The 19,169-nt window shown below is 41.0% G+C and overlaps 1 protein-coding gene across 3 annotated transcripts in view; it reads left to right on the plus strand.

Annotated features, from left to right (window-relative positions):
• CAP2 (cyclase associated actin cytoskeleton regulatory protein 2) overlaps positions 1-19,169 on the plus strand; it is a 150,358-nt gene that overhangs the window by 23,950 nt on the left and 107,239 nt on the right. For all 3 annotated transcript variants that reach the window (XM_027040363.2, XM_027040362.2, XM_015071364.3), the window contains exons 2-3: positions 1,451-1,572; positions 5,918-6,018. In XM_027040363.2, the coding sequence (XP_026896164.1) occupies positions 1,452-1,572; positions 5,918-6,018 (222 nt within the window). In that variant the 5' untranslated portion in view covers position 1,451. The remainder of the gene's footprint in view (positions 1-1,450; positions 1,573-5,917; positions 6,019-19,169) is intronic.

Genomic DNA, 19,169 nt, shown 5'->3' on the forward strand with positions numbered 1-19,169 from the left:
TCAGAGGAGATGACTTTCCAAAATAGGCAGTGAACCCCCCCCATCTGTATCTGATGACCATCTGACGTGTGGATGCAGAAGTACAGAGCTACCCACATGTTTTGATAAGTCTAACCTTGCTCTTGAAAATGGCAGTGACATGTCATCATTATGAAATACAAAACACACACAAAAAAATGCATTACCTGGTTGTTTGCAGAAATAGAAAACATTACCTGTCTTAGAGAAATAGTATTTACTCACCCTCTGGGGCAGCCCTGTCTCCTCTATGGGAGCACGTCTATCTTCTTTGGCTTAAGATGATGCTTAGAAAGTTCGCAAGAGTGAGAACTACAGACACTGATTAAGATGGGGTGTGTTTTACTTTCTCTGGGGCAGCAGCCTGAATTTGCCAAAAGCAGTCGTAGGTTGGTATGGCGGGAGCTATGGTATCTCTAAGCTGGATCTCATGAACTTGGCCAAATTAGATTGGGTTCCATTCCTCAGCGGTTGCCTTTATAACATTACATTGTAGGGCCAGCAATTTTAAGGTACTCACCTGTGCACACTCAGGATAGCTCTCTAAGAAGTGTTTGGACGCAGAAAAGCTAGATACCCAACATGCCCACTCTTATCCTCAATCCCTTATTCAGAGTCAAACCCAATTTATCCCAGCAGAGACTGCTGGGGAACCAAAGCTTCCTGTCTCCAGAAACCACTCCACCTAAAACTAAACTTTGTCCAAAAATAATCAGCAGCAAAATGAAATATACACTGTTAATATTTTAAATTAAAAATTTCCACTATTCGGAATAATTGTAACCTAAAGTAATCCAGCGGCAGACACACTGAAGGTGGTAATAAGTAGAAGACAGCCCTTAGAGATGAAAACCCAGTCACCTGCTAAATGATATGGTTTCATAAACTCAATTCCGAGCTCAGCTGTTTGGCTTAAAGTAATTGAGTAGGTAAACAAGAATTACCAGTGGGTTTAGTGTCCCCTGGAGAGTTATACTTTCACAGAAAGAAATCATTGGAAATAGTTAAAATATGCTCCTACCATTTAGTAGGATAAAAGTTGGCAATATTAATTGTGAGATATATGTTCACAGGCTTTTAGTTTATGCTAGACATAGATTGTATCATAGCACAAGGAAGCATCTGAGGAGATACTTGTTAATGGTGTAGGGAGTGATTTTTTTGTGTATTGCATCTGGAGCTTATAAAGTCATTGAATCGAATAGAAACCAAGATCAATATAATTTGGGTTTTTTGGGGTTTTTTTTGTTCCAAGGTTTACGTTTTTTGGAGTTCCACATATTTTCCTGATGTATAGAAATACTCTGTAGGTAATGAAAGCCATTCCGAGTAATTTTTATTTTCCCTGTTGCTGCTGTTAAATTTAATGGTGTCAGCTTGCTAATCCTCCCTGACATTCACACGGACTCCATTTGTGCCTGTGTTTTTCTAGAATGGCAGAGATGCAAGGACTGATGGAGAGGCTGGAACGGGTGGTCGGCCGACTGGAGTCGCTGTCTGCAGAGTCACACCGGCCTCCTGGGGACTGTGAGGGACTTAATGGTGTCAGTAGAGGTAGGGACACTAACTGTTGTCATTACTTAATGTTCTCCCCATCACTTAGTTCTCAGGAAATATTTTTATCACCCTTTCTTCAGCTTTCGTACTCCTTCCTTCCTTCCTTCCTTCCTTCCTTCATTTGTTTTGTTTACTTTTTTTGAGATGCAGCGGGGAGGGGGAGATAGAATCCCAAGCAGCTTCCTCACTTTCAGCGCACAACCTGAGGTGGGGCTCAAACCCACGAACTGTGAGATCATGACCTGAGCCCAAATCAAGCATTAGACTCTTAACCAACTGAGCCACCCAGGCGCCCCCATACTCCTTCCTTTGTATGTGATCATGATATTCACCAGATGCAAGCCATCCCTGAAGAAGGGAAAGGAAATAAAGTTTCAACCCACAATCTGCAAAAATTACCAGTATCTGTGCCTATTAAGAGCATAATCTATGTGCCAAATGTCGTTATTCGTTTGCTCTAGTGTTTATACTGTTGTTCCACATTCCGCAGTGGCTATACATATATTATCTGAGTAATTTTATCAAAGAGAAATTAATGTTCTCGATTACAGTGTCAATTGGAAGGAATTATCATTCTGTAGATTTGAATTTTAAAGAGAACAAGTCATTAAATTTAAGAATTGCAGTTTTGAAGGAAGTGAGTCTGATGGGAAGCCAAACGTTGGTTCCAAGTAACATGATCACGTCGCATTGTGTCACCTGTGCCTGTTCCTAACCAAATATGCCTTTAAAGTCATATGCTAATGCCACTTAAAAAAAAAGATTTTAAATATATGATCAAACATAAAAAGTTAACAACATAACATAAAAGTTAGCTAGAAGAATACCATACATGGCAAACTCTCTAAGTATCGACAGTAATTTTTCCAGTTCCTTCTTGTCTGAGGTCGTAGATTTAGGAAATAAAAATACAGGACACCCAGTTAAATTTGAATTTCAGATGAACTACTTTTTGGGGGGGGGTATAAGTATGTTCCACACACTGCCTGGGGTATGCTGCATGGTACACACTTAACTCTAAAAATTTATTCATTATTTATTTAAAATTCCAATGTAACTTGGGGATCTGTATCTCATCTGGCAACTCTATTCTTGTCTCAAGTACACTTCCTCCTTATCTGACCCATTTTGAATCCTATCAGGCTTTGGGGACCGAGAAAAGCCTAGGGGAATGGGGGCTTCAAAAAAAAAAGCTTTCACTAGGCAAGATCCACATTGGTGTTTCTAGAATTTCAGGAGTATTTGGGGGCTGTGCCTTGTATCGGATGCCTTAGGACAAAAATTACTGCATGAACACACATGCACAGACTGGTTTTTCCCCCCTGAACATAATGAAAACTAAAATGTTTTGAATGAATTGAAAGGGGATGTTCTTTAAAGGGAGGCTGCCAGGGGCCTGTAAATTTCTTCCACATCAACTGAAACACATCTATGATTTCATTCTGAGCCTCTCTTTGTTAACTGTATAATTGGTGTAGGAGATTCAGTAAACCTCATTTGTAAGGAAATATTTTCATGTTCGCTTCAATAACTTGGGTTTCCTATTTCTTTGACATCAGGAGATCAAAAGACATTTCTGTACGATTGCTGCCCACAAATAGAAAGCCTGTAGATGCATAAAATATAAGTAAAATCCAACTCTCAGAACACTGTGTAGCGTTGTTGAATAAAGGGGGGAAAAACTCAATAATTTGAACCTCATTTGACTAAAGAGGTACTAGTGTATTTTCTTTGTTACAACAGTAATTTTCAGGGAAACTTAATAGACTAAACAAAATTGGAAGGTGTATAATTAAATTACTTAAGTATTTAAACAGATATTTTCTAATACAGAAAATTGTTCCAAACCAGTTATTAGAATGAGGTCTTTTAAAACAACTTACCCAGCGGTTTATTATCCTACTAGGAATGCAGTAGGGTCATTGGTAAGCAGGATAATTAGTAAAATATCTGAATGATAACCATCCTTAAAACATTTTACAACCCTAAACAGCATGGCTTTCATTTCTTCTTAATTTAGTAAGCTTTGATGGTTTTCTAAATTCTATTTTTAACAAATCCTTAAGGACACCCTCTCACCTGAAATATAAAACATCGTTATTATGGTGATGTTATAACTGAAGTTAAAAAATTTTTTTTGATTTAGAAAGAAACTTTTAGGAGCGCCTGGACAGCTCAGTTGGTTAAGGATCCGACTTCAGCTCAGGTCATGATCTCACAGTTTGTGAGTTCAAGCCCCACATCAGGCTCTGTGCTGACAGCTTGGAGCCTGGAGCCTGCTTTGGACTCTCTGCCCCTCCTCTTCTCACTCTCTCTCTCTCTCTATCTGTCTCTCTCTCAAATAAATAAACACTAAAAAATTTAAAAAGAAATAAAAAGAAATTTTTAGATGGAACCCTGTCCACTACATCTGTAATATGCAGAAGTCAGCGAACTGCCTTCTTATGATACAGGTGCTATGTTGTGTTTTATGGTGGTTTTTTTCCCCCTGACGATCAGGTAAGTTTGGTTCAACAGTTGAAGAAGTATTTTTGCACGCACACCAAGTAATGAGTACTTTGTTATATATGAGGAAATCTAAGATGGATTATATGCAGAATCCTCCAGAATCTTTGGTCTCCATGCTTTGCTATTCAGGGCCACAATTGCTTTGATTAAGGGATGCTCACAAGATGCAGGCTGGGAAGAAAGACAGGTCATTAAGGGCTGCCCAGAGGAGGTGTGAACAGAGCTAAGTGATGAAAGGAAATAGGAAAATAATTCCCTTTTATAACCGTTCCTTCTGCTATGTAGAGTCCTTTGTCTCATGTCTCAAACTCTCCAACTTTAAATACATCGCAGACACCTCTCAGGTGTCTCCCCCAGCAACGAACGGGTTTATCTGCTTCCAAATGGACCCCTAAGGAATCTGTGGGCTTGCCCCCCTTTTATATTCCAGAAGTTGGTATGTACTGTATTTTGAACTTTAAGGTTCAGCTTCAATAGCCTGCTTAGAAGTTAGACTGTAGGTGCACAGCACTGTAAGCAGCTGTTTTCATCACCTTCTGGGCCTGTGGAAATGGGCATCTGGGAAAGGAAGGAAGCTTTATCCTACAGCTTTATGAGCATGGCTACTAATGTACAGTTTGAGAAAGGGAATCCTAGGTTTTGGTTTGGATTTTAATTGCCTATAGGGTTGAGTTTTTCAATACTAGGGACATGAAATCTGGGACTAAGACACAATTTTTCTGTTAAAACGCAGGGAAAGAGACACAGAGCACTCCAGGTTAGGCCGTTGTCGCTTGGGTTTTTATGGTAATTTGTCAGATCAAAACTTAACATGAGTTAACTCAGCAGACTTTTTCATGCCTCCCAACTCTGCCTCCCTCCCCCAGGAAGTGAGGACAGGATGGAACAGAATGTGTGACATTGGCATTGTTTTCCTACTTACCAGAGTTTGTTATTGCCTTTTAATTGTCCTGGGTAATCTTGGTAACTGTGTGCAAGGTCTCACAGCACCTGGGCAGATCAGTGTAGTAGAAAGTACACTTGGCTTATGTCAGTTCTTGGATCTGCCTCTTATTTCACTATAGTTTTGGTCAAGTCATGTGCTCCGATTACATCTCCATTTCCTCAACCAGTAAAACTATGATGGTGCTACTTAGACTCGTGAGTTTGGGGAAGAAACAAATTCGTATGTAGGTGAAAGTGCTTACTCAAATAGGAAAGCATTGTGTTTTCTTGAGCCACTGAAAAATGTTTCAGGGGCGCCTGGGTGGCGCAGTCGGTTAAGCGTCCGACTTCAGCCAGGTCACGATCTCGCGGTCCGTGAGTTCGAGCCCCGCGTCGGGCTCTGGGCTGATGGCTCAGAGCCTGGAGCCTGTTTCTGATTCTGTGTCTCCCTCTCTCTCTGCCCCTCCCCCATTCATGCTCTGTCGCTCTCTGTCCCAAAAATAAATAAATGTTGAAAAAAAAAAATTAAAAAAAAAAAAAGAAAAATGTTTCAGGAATACTGACCGAATGAGAATGGCATGGGCGATATTAAGCTTCCATAGGGCCTCTGGCAAAGCAGTATCAGCTTTTCATTAGACTCCTGGGGATTGGGGCACCTGGGTGGCTCAGTCATTTGAGCTTCCTACTTCAGCACAGATCATGACCTCAACAGTTCATGGGTTCAAGTCCCGCGTCAGGTTCTGTGCTGACAGCTCAGAGCCTGCAGCCTGCTTCAGATTCTGTCTCCCTCTCTGTCTGCCTCTCCCCTGCTTGCACTCCATCTCTCTCTCTCTCTCTCTCAAAAATAAATAAAAACATTAAAAAAAAAAAAAAACCTCTCAGAGACTGACAAAATGTGATTCTTCCAAAGGTGTGGCACCCTCCGTGGAAGCCTTTGATAAGCTGATGAACAGCATGGTGGCGGAGTTTTTACAGAAGAGTAGGATCCTTGCTGGCGATGTGGAGACTCACGTGAGTACTTTTCTCTCTTTGTCTCTGTGGAGGAGATGTCTAGTATTTAAAAAACAAACAAACAAACAAACACCCCAGAAGTGACAAGGGTGGGTGAGGATATGGGGAGAGTGGGGTCCTTGTTCACTGCTGCTGGCAATGCAGAGTGACATAGCCAGTGTCGAATCCCGAAAGCAGGATCCCGAAGAGCTATTTGTGTACCCACGTTCCCAGCAGCATGATGCACCAATAGCCAAAAGGTGGAAGCCACCGTGTGTGTGTGGACAGATGAAAGGGCAAACACAATGTGGTCTATGCGTCCAAGGGAATATTATTCAGCCTTAAAAAGGAAGGAAATTCTGACATGCACTACAACATGGTCGCACCTTGAGGATATTTCGTTAAGGGAAATAAGTCAGTTACAAAATGACAAGGACTGTATGATTCCATTATACATGAGGTGTCTATGAATCCGTTGAGCTGAGGGAGGTACCTAGAGTAGCCAACCAGACTCACAGATACAGAAAGTAGAATGCCGGCTGCTCGGGGCTGGCGGGAGAGAGAAGTGGGAACTTGTTTAATGGGTATAGTGTTTTAGTCTTGCAATGAAGGCTAAACTCCAGAGAAAGTTTTGGAGATCTGTTGCAGGACGATGTGAATATACTTAACAGTACCGAGATGTACACTTAAAGATGGTGAAGAGGGTACCATGTGTATTTTACCACAGTGGAAAAGTGCAGCCTGAGGAGGAAGCAAAACCATAGAATTTGATAATCCTTGGATTGATAAAGACCTTTAATGATATCTGGGCCAGACTTCCAGTTTTAGACACTTTGGATACATTTAAAAATGTTTAGGGTCACTTGGGTGGCTCAGTTCATTGAGCGTCTGACTCTTGGTTTCGGCTCAGGTCATGATCCCAGGGTCGTGGGATCAAGACCCGTGTTGGGCTCTGCGTGGAGTGTGGAGTCTGCTTGAGATTCTGTCTTTTCGTCTGCCTTTCCTGCTCTCTCTCTCTCTCTCAAAAATAGAAAAATTTAAAAAAATGTTTAGCATCCTCCTTGACACTAGTCATTATTTGCATGCATTTAGTGAAAATCTAATGTCATAGCCAAACCAATTAAAAAACCTAGGAGAAATTTATCTCCAGGTTCTTCTTTTTTCATTTGCCTTTGTTTCTCACAGAGGATTAAATTCCAAATCCATCTGCTCATGGATTTCTCAGCAATGGCAAAACCATTTTCAGTGTAGATTCACAGAAAACCTGATTCTTGAATAAAGCTGAGGTTTGCAGTTAAAAAAAAAAAGCAACCATAAAAAGGGATTCTCTCTTACTTGTCCCCCAATTAGACATTATATGCAGCACCCAACCCCAGTCTTCCAGGTGATCTGGTGGCTCAGGTGATACCAGAGACTCCAGGATTGTAATTAAATAGGTGCCTGTCTCCTCCCGTTTACAATGCGTGTGTTCGTCACATCTAAGAAAAAGGAAGATTCGTCTCATGACCTCCATTTTTATTAAAATCCCTATGGAAACGCCTCTTGGCAGAAGAGGGGAAACTGTGCTGTACATGGGTTCTAGAAAAGTCCGTGTAATGAGACGTGTTCACTTCCAGTGGATCCCGGAGCTCAGTGGTTACTCGGGTCTGTTCTTGAGCTTAATGTGCTTGTTCTCGAGAAACCTTGTATGCAGTAAGACAGTAGCTGGACTGCTTCTGTTTGAGGCACGACAGCACCTGAAAACTAACACGCAAAGTGGAATATTCCTGCCACTACACTAAGAGGTTCTGAAGAAGCTGACAAACATTTACTGTCTTAAACTCTATTACAAGATTACTGGATCATTACGGTTCCTATCAGTTAACATTGACATTGTACTTGTGAGGTGCAGAGTACATTGTAACTGTCATTAGCAATATCTCACAAAATTAAATATAGAAGTGTTGTACCAGAGCATTGAATTTGCCCTTAAAGAAAACACGCCGTGTTTGCATACCAAGTAAGTCTCTTCAAATTCCATAGTAAACAGTTCCTTTCAATTCTTTTCAGAACAAAGCAAGTTCTAAATAAAGTGTAGCCCGGTTTATATCACGTGTTTTCTCCTCTCCACTCGTCAGCCTGAAAACAATATGACTCAACTGGAGGACAGTTCTCAATAATGGGTGCAGAATGCTTAAAGAAAGGCATGTTTTTCACTAACAAGTTTTTTGAAAAATGAAAGGAGAGAAAGAAGGAAGAAAAGAGAGGGGAGGGGGAGAAGAGAAAAAGAGGCAGAGAAAACCTTGTCATCTCAAAGTTTAGACTCTGCTTCTACAACACAAAGGAAGTACAGACAGCTATTGTCCATCTGCCCATGACTTTAATACACTGAGAAGGCGGTTTATTTTCTCTCTTATAGAACCATGTGTCATTGACATTAAGCTTGCAGCTGCTGCCTCTCACATAAGCCAGAAGTGGGGGTTGAACATTGTTCCAAGAACACACCTGTTGCCTAGAAGAAGAAAAAAAACCCCTCACATACCTGATTGTACAGTATGGAAATCTGAGAATGACACAAATGTGCATCATGTTAAATCCTATCCGTGTATTTAAAAGCTGTTTCACAGATACTAATAATGAATAAGGGCAGCCAAGCTATGATTTAACGTCTGCTTCGATGTGTTGGCTGCTGGCTGGGCTTTAATTTACTGATCACTCAATAGTCCATTGACAGACCAGACCACAAAAAAGAGGAACTAATAGCTACAATTAGGAAGCCCTGTTGAACCAAAGAACATAACAGGTTTAGAAAAGATTAGATCTTGTAAAGCCTTCTTGTGTGCAACATAAACCCAAGGGCTTATTTAAACTAGTCTTCAACCCAGGAACACTGGCGAAGCTTGCACCCCTTTTAAGAAAGAATCCACAGTGCATAATTTTATAATACCTATTTAGGTTAAATATAGTCTTCGATGTCAAAGGAAAGGATCCCCCAGAAACTGGGTGTATGTAATACCGAGCTCTTGGCCAGGCATCATTTATCCTTAACTGGACTTACGTGATTGTTTTTCATAAAGCTGGCCTGCTGTTATTCACAGTCAATGGACCCAATCTCAGGCTATTTCTAAATGATTTGACAATCGCAAAACGACTATGAATCACATAGCTCCTCTCAACGCAAACCCTTTTTGGAGATTTATAGAATTTACATTTTAAAAATGTCTCTGGAAGTCTGGAACCATTTATTTTCTGTTCTTGATTAAAATGGATAAGAAAGAAACACTCTTTTATTCATTGTTTCGTAAAAATGAGAGAACCATACTTTGAATCCAAGGGGAATACAATTCAGTTAAGAAGTACAGCACACTTAAGCATAGTGTGATTAAGTCACAGTGCACCGTGTTATGACCTTGACTTCCCTGCCTTTGTAAAGGACGAACATTTTTAGACAGTTATGATGGGGGCACTCCTGATGGGTCACAATCACTCTAGATGTTTCTAGTCTTTGTTATTTATTTAAATCATCTCTAAAATGTTTTGTTTGTCTTCATGCCATGTTCAGAGAGCGGCTGACTAGGACTAGCAGGTTGTATTTGCATTTTAGAGCTGGCTCGACTTTTTACAGTGTAACCTTGAGCTGGTCCCTTACCCTCCCCAGTGATGAGGCTGGACGACCTCCCTCCCAAGGGCCTTCCCTTTCTCACAGCCCGATGGAGCGACTCCCCCCTGTGTCAGCATTAAAGCATGAGGGAGGGGCTGATGGGTTTCCACACAGGGCTTGCGATAGGGTGTTGTCACCCTTATAAACGTATCTTGAGTCATGCCAGGGAAAGTACCTCAATCATCTGGACATCCCATACAAGCAGAAGGAAACACAACAGAAAAAGGACACAGCCAACAAAATATCATCCTGCTTTACTGTGATAGAGAAGAAAATCAGACTCCTTCATTTCAAGAGACCTTGAGGCCCCCGTGAGTCTGTCCTTTTTGGTCTTAAAGGTTGTCCCTTATTCCTTTACATGGACCTTTTCTCTGGAATAATTAATAACTCTGTCTCTGGAATGAATCACACAAATACGTGTGCATATTAAGTCTACTCATTGCATCCATATCTTCCTTTGACTTTAGAAAATATTCATGGGTAAATCATACTCATTTAAAAAGTGACCATTTGCATTTTTGATGCTTTATAATGGGGGTCTATATAGGACCCTGCCCTTGCCATAAAAAAATCCTCCAAAGCACCAATTTGGGGTTGACTCAACCAAGCAGCCCATTCTACATAGATCCCTCTCATCCTCTCCCGCTCGTCTTCCGCCAAGTTATTTCTCTCATTGACTTCTAGTTTCCTGCTCATTGCTTTATTTTAAACATTTATTTTTACTGTAACAAGATATAGAGTACTTTAGCAACGTCAAGCCCAAAGGATCTGTATGTCTTTCAGATTCTCCACGTGGCAGAGAACCAGAAAATGATTTGTATAAAGAATTCTATGCCGGGGTGCCTTGGGTGGCTCAGTCGGTTAAGCGTCTGACTCTGGATTTCCACTCAGGTCATGGTTTTACGGTTCGTGAGTTCAAGCCCAGGCTCTGCTCTGGCAGTATGGAGGCTGCTTGGGATTCTCTCTCTGCCCCTCCCCAGCTTGCTCTCTCTCTCTCAAAGTAAATAAATAAATTAAAAAAAAAAAAAAAAGGATTCTGCCCCTACATTTCATACAGACTTCGAGTTGGGATTTTTCTTACTGTCTTAGCCAGTTATGATGGTCAGAATTTTTAGAGAAGGAGATACCTTCATATCATCCGTTCTAATATATATCCCCTTTTCCTTTTCTTTCTCCCTCTGTCTCTTTTTTCCTTCCTTCCTTCTTTCCTTCCTTCCTTCCCCCTCTCTCCCTCCACTCCTTCCTTCCCTCATTTCTCCCTCCCTCCTTTCCTTTCCTTTCCTTCCCTCCTCCCTCCCTCCCTCCCTCCTCTCCTCCCTCCTTTCCTTCCTTCCTCCCTCTCTCCCTACATCCCTTCCTTCCTTCTTTCTTTCTCTTCTGAGAGAGGAAAACACACACTAGAGAGGTTAGGTGACACTGGTGATAGGTTGCATGATGAACCATGGCTTGGTTCAGAGCCAGAGTCTGGTCTCTACAGTTCCCAGTCACCATTGGGTGGGGAGATGCCTGCCTTTGACCCTGTGGGCAGCTGTGTCCCCCGTCACCTTTGTGGGGAACTGGGTCCCTAGTGAGAAGCAAGTGGCACTTAACTGCCTCCTTCCTCCCACCCTCTGCAGTCCATAGTGGTTCCCGACCCCCCCCACCCGGTTTCCACAGTATGAGGAAAGTTCATTAGGACCGCTGACTCAGACGAGGAGAAAGGAGAGTGTGGAACATCACCTCTGCTCGTGTGTGAAGTATGTCCTCAGAGCAGTGCTGAGTGAGGCGACAGGGAAGTTGGTGGCCTTCAGGACAGATGCACCGTCTCCCTCATGGGTCTTGGTTTCTGCCCCATCACACCCACCTTGTCCCAGCCTGGTTATCACTCACTGTGCTGTTGGTGCCAAAGTTGCAGAATTCCAGAAGGTCACAGATATCAGTTTCTGTCATCATTTCTTCCCAAGAACGTGAGAATTTTTATTCTCGGCATTGGACACATACTTTGCTACCCAGCATCTGCTCTGACGCACGGCCCACTCCTGCTACGTCACTAGCCTTAGTGGGACATCCCTGAGACTGCTTTTTAACTTAAGGGCGTTTGTGTTTAGGACATATAATCCCCAACTCTTCCCCTGAACATTCTAGTCTGATACCACATTTAGAGCTTTGGAGACCAGGTGGACTTAGAATCCAAACATGTCTTGAAGGGCCACCAGGCATCACTAACCACCAGGATCTCCCCGTCTACCAAACATAAAATGGCACCAAAACATTTTGCTGAAGTAATGAACTGGGTGCCATGATCTTGCAGGTTAAGGCTTTTTCTGCCTTTTTTTCTCCCCCCTTCCTGGATAGTAAATTTGCTTTTACCAAACTCATGCCTGAGTGCTTTTTTTTTTTCCTTGAAGGAAAACTATGGAGTGCTAGTGTTGGTTATCTGTGTCTGTTCTGTGTTCACTAGCACGAGCAACAAGGAAAAGCACGGATGCATTCTGACCGTGCCCAGGCCTGCTGTGCTTGGGGTAAGCAGTGTCCCCCACCAGCTGGCACCTGTTGGCCTGTACCTAGGAACAGAGTAGATTACTGAGTCTCACATGAATGGCCTTGCTCTGTGCAAACTCATAGCAAGAATCTACAGTTCAGGCCACGTCAGGAGTTCCCAAGGGTAACCAGCAACTTCTCTCCGTACATCTTTCTCCTGGGCCGTAACTCTTTCTGAGGGTTGCTTACCATCCATGTCAGAAGTCAGTCATGCTACCCAAGACCGGAAAGTACACGTCCTTGTCCTCACCCTTTTCTTTCCCCCATCCTTCCTTCTTTTCTAAAACGACACCGATAATTGGAACATTTGTTGTTGTTTTCTATCTAGACTTCAGGATAACTTAATTGTCTGCCTGGAGGCTGCTTCAGCCTCTGAAAATTAATACTTTGTCTAAAAGAAATGACCTGATTTCATTTAGATTATCTTGTTATTTCTATCCATGCACCATCCCCACAAAACACACGCACGCGCACACTCGTGTGCATATCCACTATTCACCTAAGAATTCTTTGTCATGCTGTATTAGCTACATGTAAGACAGAGGTCTCCATCAGATATATGGGATGTCAGGTTCAAGAGTCACTCTGTAAGAAATATGTTTGCAGATTTGTCTGTATGCCTAAGGCAATTATAAAATACGCTTTCTTGCTTTTAGTGTTAGTATTTAGATTGTTACTCATTCAATGTATCTATTAGCATACTTAGTATTTAGGTTGTGGTTTACCAACGTAAGTTTTAAAATATGAGAGTTTGTACATTTTATAACACATTACAAGCCAAGTCTTTTTAAAATATCAAATATAAGGGGCACCTGGATGGCTCAGTCGGTTGAGCATTCGACTTCGGCTCACGTCATGATCTTGTGGTCTGTGAGTTCGGCCCGCGTTGGGCTCTGTGCTGATGGCTCAGAGCCTGGAGCCTGCTTCCGATTCTGTGTCTTCCTCTCTCTCTCTGCCCCTCCCCCACTCACACTCTGTCTCTCTCTGTCTCAGAAATAAACATTAAAATTTTTTTTTTTTTAAAAAGGAGAAATTCTAAAACTGAGCTTTGGGGACCACACATCTTAAAAATTAAACAAAAAACAAAAATTCCAGGGTGGCTCAGTGGGTAAGCGTCAGACTGGCTCAGGTCATGATCTCACAGTTGACAAGCTCGAGCCCCTTGCTGGGCTCTGTGCTGACAGCCCAGAGCCTGGAGCCTGCTTCGGATTCTGTGTCTCCTTCTCTCTCTGCCCCTCCCCTGCTCATGCTCGGTCTCTCTCTCTCTGTAAAAAATAAATAAACATTAAAAAATAATAAAAAAATAAAAAAATATCAAATATAAGATGTGTTAGGGATGTAAAAGAAAACAAGGTATTTAATGAATTAATAATTTATCATTCATTAAAGAAGATGTGTATATCATAAATAATCCATTACACACATGCACACACACACTCAGCCGTAAAAATGAATTGCCATTTGCAACAATATGGATGAACCTAAAGGGTACAATGGTAAGTGAAACAAGTTAGACAGAAAGACAAATACCATATAATTTCACTTACACGTGAAATCTAAAAGCCAAACAAACCCGACAGAATAGGAGCAGAGTTATAAATGCAGAGAACAAAACTGGTGGTTGCCAGAGGGGAGGGGAATGGGGGGGATGGGCCAAATGGGAAGAGGAGTAAGAGGCACAAGCTTCCAATTATAAAGTAAATAACCTGGGATTGTAATGTACGGCATAGGGAATATAGTCAGTAACATTGTCACAGCTTTATATGGTGACACATGGTAACCAATGTATTTCAGTGACCATTCCATCCTGTATATCGATATTAAATCACTATGTTGTACACCTGAAACTAATACAGTATTATATCTCCATTATTCTTTAAAAAAAAATAATGATATCACTCATATGTGTTTGCAATAGAAATCCTCTCCTTTTCAGAAAACACTTTTTTTTAAAAAATTATTTATTTATTTATTTAGAGAGTGAGTGGGTGAGGGGCAGACAGAGGGAGACACAGAATCCAAAGCAGGCTCCAGGGTCTGAGCTGTCAGCACAGAGTCTGACATGGGGCTCGAACTCACAGACCGTGAGATCATGACCTGAGCCAAAGTCGGACACTTAACCGACTGAGCCACCCAGGCACCCCTAAAAGATTTAATTTTTAAGTAATCTCTACACCAACGTGGAGCTCGAACTCACAACCCTGAGATCAAGAGTCGGATGCTCCATTGACTGACCCAGCCAAGCACCCTGGGAAAACACTTTTCTAAGGCACTTGGAACATTGATACATGACTTTCAATTAGTGTTGTTAAAACTGACTAATATATGGATAAGGTAGTATGGTTTTTTGAGAATTTGGGGCTCGCCTGTTGAGTGCTGGGGTCTATTACAAGGTTCCAGAAGTATGCTATTTCCTCTGACCCTGGGAGCATCTAGCACTGTGCCCATAGTGAGTGGTTAATCAGTGCTTCGTGAACGAATGAATGAAAATGAATGTTTGAATGAATGAATCAAATCATTAACGAATTAGTGAATCAATGGATAGATGAATGTGCCATAGCCAAAGTTTAAATTAAACAGTATCCTAGACTACCAGTTAAAAAAATACCAAAGCCAAGTATTAAGTCATGAATTAGCAAGTAAAATATGGAAAAACATAGACTCTGTAGATTTTTGTTTCTCTCTCTCTCTCTCATTCTCTCTCTCTCTCTCTCTCTCTCTCTCTCTCTCACACACACACACACACACACACACTCTGAATTTCTCATAGACCTGACAGTTTATCTAGTACCTCCCTCATTCCCTTCATTCTCATTTAAAAAAGCTAAATGAGAATTTTTTAAAATTTATCTGAGGATAGTTGACACACAACATTACATTAGTTTCAGGTATACAATGTAGTGATTCATCATCTCTACTCATTATGCTGTGCTCATCACAAGTGTAACTACCATCTGTCCCGATACAGTATAATATCATTGACTATATTCCCTGTGTTGTGCTTTTTATTCCTGTGACTTACTCATTCCATGACTGGAATCCTGGATCTCCCACTCCCTTCACGCATTCTGCCTGATCCACTCCCCCCCCCCACCCGGCTACCATCAGTGTGCTCTCAGTATTTATAGTTCTGGTTCTGCTTTGTTTGTTTGTTTCTTTGTTTTGTTTTTTTTTTTATTCTACATGTGTGAAATCATATGGTATTTGTCTTTCTCAACATGATATATTTCACTTGACATAATATCTTCTGGGTCCATCCGTGTCACAAATGGCAAGATCTCATCCTTTTTTATGGCTGTGTATATCTGTGTGTGTGTGTCCTCTTTATCCATTCACCTATTGATGGACACAGGTTGCTTCCATATCTTGGTTGTTGTAAATGCTGCAGTAAATATAGGGGTGCATGTATTTTTTGAGTTAGTGTTTTTGTTTTCTTTGAGTAAATACCCAGTAGCAGAATTATTGGATCACATAGTATTTTTATTTTTAATTTTTTGAGGAACCTCTATATTGTTCTCCACAGTGACTGCACCAATTTACGTTCCCACCAACAGAACACAGGGTCACTTTTCCCCACATCCTCGCCAACACTTGTTATTTCTTGTCTTTTTGATTTTAGCCATTCTGACAGATGTAAGATCTAAATGAGAGTTTATAAGGATGTGAAAATCCACCAATATATTGACTGATAGTCACTGCCACTAGAAATCCCATGATCTCTATCTGAGACAAGGTATTTTTGTGAGCTTTACTGTAAGTATTTTAAACTGAAGCCCACATTTAAAAAAGGAATTGAATTTTGTTTTCTGTTTGCATTGTGGTTTGACGTGTTACTTTCTCCTTTGATCGTTAACGTTCAAAATGATAGAGATCAGGTGAGAAATAATGTTGGAGTCTGAAGGGGCCAGTTGGGAAATTCAGTTCTTGTTTGGAACTTCACTGTGTATTTCCAATAATCAACTTTCTTGGGTTCCAAGAATCTTCAGCTGTATTGTTGTAATTTTAAACATCTGGATGAAAACTAAAAAATTGAGTAGATTGGCTCAATATGTCGAAATACTAACCATCCCAATGTTTTAATGGGGACTCTCACCCCAAAGTTCATTTATATTTTAAAAAAAATTTTTTTAATGTTTATTTATTTTTGAGGGAGAAAATGAGCCCAACGGGGGAGGGGCAGAGAGAAAGAGAAAGAGGGAGACACAGAATCTGAAGCAGGCTCCAGGCTCCAAGCTGTCAGCACAGAGCCCGGCGCAGGGCTTGAACCCACAAACCGCGAGATTGTGACCTGAGCTCAAGTCGGACGCTTCACCGACTGAGCCATCCAGGCGCCCCCAAAGTTCACTTATAAATTAGTTCTTAGAAATTTGGAAGACATTTTCCCATAGACCTCATGTAAGCAAGGAGGGGTTCAGTTCCAATGAAAAGGTATGGAAGAACCTCGCTGCGTGTATGGTATGCAGCCTGCTGAGATCTACAGTCTCTTTGCTAACAGTTTGCCACAAGATAAGCACAAATTGTACGACTTTGAAAACTTTGCTAGCAACCCAACAGAGTAATTTTATGTCTGCTAAATCTGGTAATTTAAAAAAAAACTAGGACTTGTGCTTTGTAGGTCTGGCTTTTTAATTTCATTTTCCTAGCAAGGCTCTTTTATTTATTTTACGAAAGTATCAGTCTGTGACAGATGAGAAATTAAAAAGAAAAACCTTTAACCAAATGTTTTGTGAGCAGCACTTATGTAATGCAACATGCGAGAAAAAACTCTTCCACTCTGCTTTTAGTTAAGTGAAGCAGGAAAACAGTAACGTTAACTGCAAAGTAGTTATTTATGGTGAATGCTGATTGATGCCTGGACTGTGAGTTTCATTAGAGAAAGACAAGGAGATAGGGATTTCTATGCAAGTTTGTGTACTTTCAGCTGGTATTTGGCCTGATTCCTTTCTACTCTTGCCACCAAAGATGGGATTTTTCTTTTTCTTTATATGAGTGTAGAGTTACAGCCCTTTGATACTGAGCAACTATTATAAGGGTAGCTTTGAGATTCACAAGTGGCACAAAAAAGGCAGGAAGAGAAATTTTTTCTGAGGATAACTGAGCAAAAATTGAGGGAAGAGAGAGTGAAGAGGTGATATATACACTTAAGAAAGATTCGCTTTGTCAAAAGTAAAGTCTGGAAGGATGTTCATTGAATTGCTGACAATGGTCATTCTGGGGGTGGGGCTGTGGACTTAATGGAAACATTTACTTCCTAAACAGTCATGTCTTTTGAACCTTTTATATCAGGTATGTGCTATGGTTATCATCAAAAGAGGAGGAAAAGGAATGTCTGATTCTGGAAGAAAAACTCTTGGAATCAAGGTATTGCCTAAAAAGGAGTTCGCTGAGCAGGAAAAAACAAGTGAAGAGAAAATACAGGCACTAGGTGGCGCCACTTGGCCCACACACTTGGCTGCTGGGCACCCTTGTGGTCAAGAGTCCAGGGTGCCTGGGAATCCCCTGGGAGTGGGGGAACCAGTGTCAGTCAAAGACTTTTTCATGGGTCAAGTGTTCATAGTAAGAGCTCAGTCTAGATGGATTGATATTGACCAGACATGGTTGATGAATGAACACAATCTGGTTCTTAGCTAACTTTTGTGGTTACTGGAGATCGATCTTATTTCCCTGCCTCATTTTCATTTTCCATATCAGTGAGAGAGGCAATTGGAAAGAAGGGGAAAGAGAACGAGCATTTGTTGAGAGACTGCAATGTGCCAGGCACTCTACACAGCTACTGACAAACCTTCCTTGGTCGGTAGGAGAACCTTTAAGACAGAAGACATTCAAGATGAAGAAGCCAAGCTCAGAAAGACTTGCTTGTAGCCATACATCTAGTAAGGGTTAGAGTTGGATTCTATCTCAAGCCTATCTGAAGGTCTAAAGCTCATGGTCTCTCCACCACACTGCTTTCCAGTAACTTAGGTCTTTCATTATTAAGCAGTAGTTCCTGAGCTTCTGTTGTACCAAAGACCCTTCTATGGAGGCACCCACTGGCCTCGTCTTCAAAACATGCCACCTAGTTGGAGACACAAGGCATGTACACATGCGTGGAAGTTACATAAGAATAGGGCTTAAATAACACAAGTGAGAAGACAGTGCTTAGTGTCACAGTGGCATTCTAGAATAAGGAGAACCTTGTTGTCTCTAGTTTTTGAGACTGGTCTCAGCAACCAAGTACCCTTTCCTTGTGTAGACCCAAGGCTCATTAACCACGAAGCAGTTCTGGCTTACTAAGTCAAAAGATTTGATTTAAACATGTTGATAAAATGCGTTAGATTCCTTAAGTGTTAAAAAAAAAATTAGAGAATTTGGAGAGGGGCCGATCTGCCAAGTATTTTTTAACCACACAGGGATTGAATTTGAAAATGAAGTTAATTTAGGAGAATAGTTTTGTTCAGAATACAGACTTGTAACAATATTCGTACCTGTCAGGAAAGCAAATGGATTTAAACATAGAATGGTGTTTTTTTCCCCTATTCCCATGCCTTGAGAAATACTCAGTGTTTTTCTTTCACATGTTTGGCCTTTTTAAATATAAACTGCAACAGTGAGTTATTTAGAAGAGTTTTGTTGTTGTTGTTATTGTTGGGCTTTTTAAAACCACAGCGATTGTTTTTATATTAGATTTTGCTTTTTTCCCCATTTTTAAAAAATTTATTTTTTAATTCACATCCAAGTTAGTTAGCATACAATGATTTCAGGAGATTTCTTAAGCCACTTACCCATTTAGCCCATCCCACTACCCACAGCAACCCTCTGTTTGTTCTCTATATTTAAGAGTCTCTTATGTTTCATCCCCCTCCCTGTTTTTATATTATTTTTGCTTCCCTTCCCTTATGTTCATCTGTTTTGTATCTTAAATTCCTCATATGAGTGAAGTCATATGATATTTGTCTTTCTCTGATGGACTAATTTCGCTTAGCATAATACCCTCTAGTTCCATCCATGTAGTTGCAAATGGCAAGATTTCATT

Source organism: Acinonyx jubatus, chromosome B2, assembly GCF_027475565.1.
Source record: "Acinonyx jubatus isolate Ajub_Pintada_27869175 chromosome B2, VMU_Ajub_asm_v1.0, whole genome shotgun sequence".
In the NCBI taxonomy this organism is placed as follows: Eukaryota; Metazoa; Chordata; class Mammalia; order Carnivora; family Felidae; genus Acinonyx; species Acinonyx jubatus.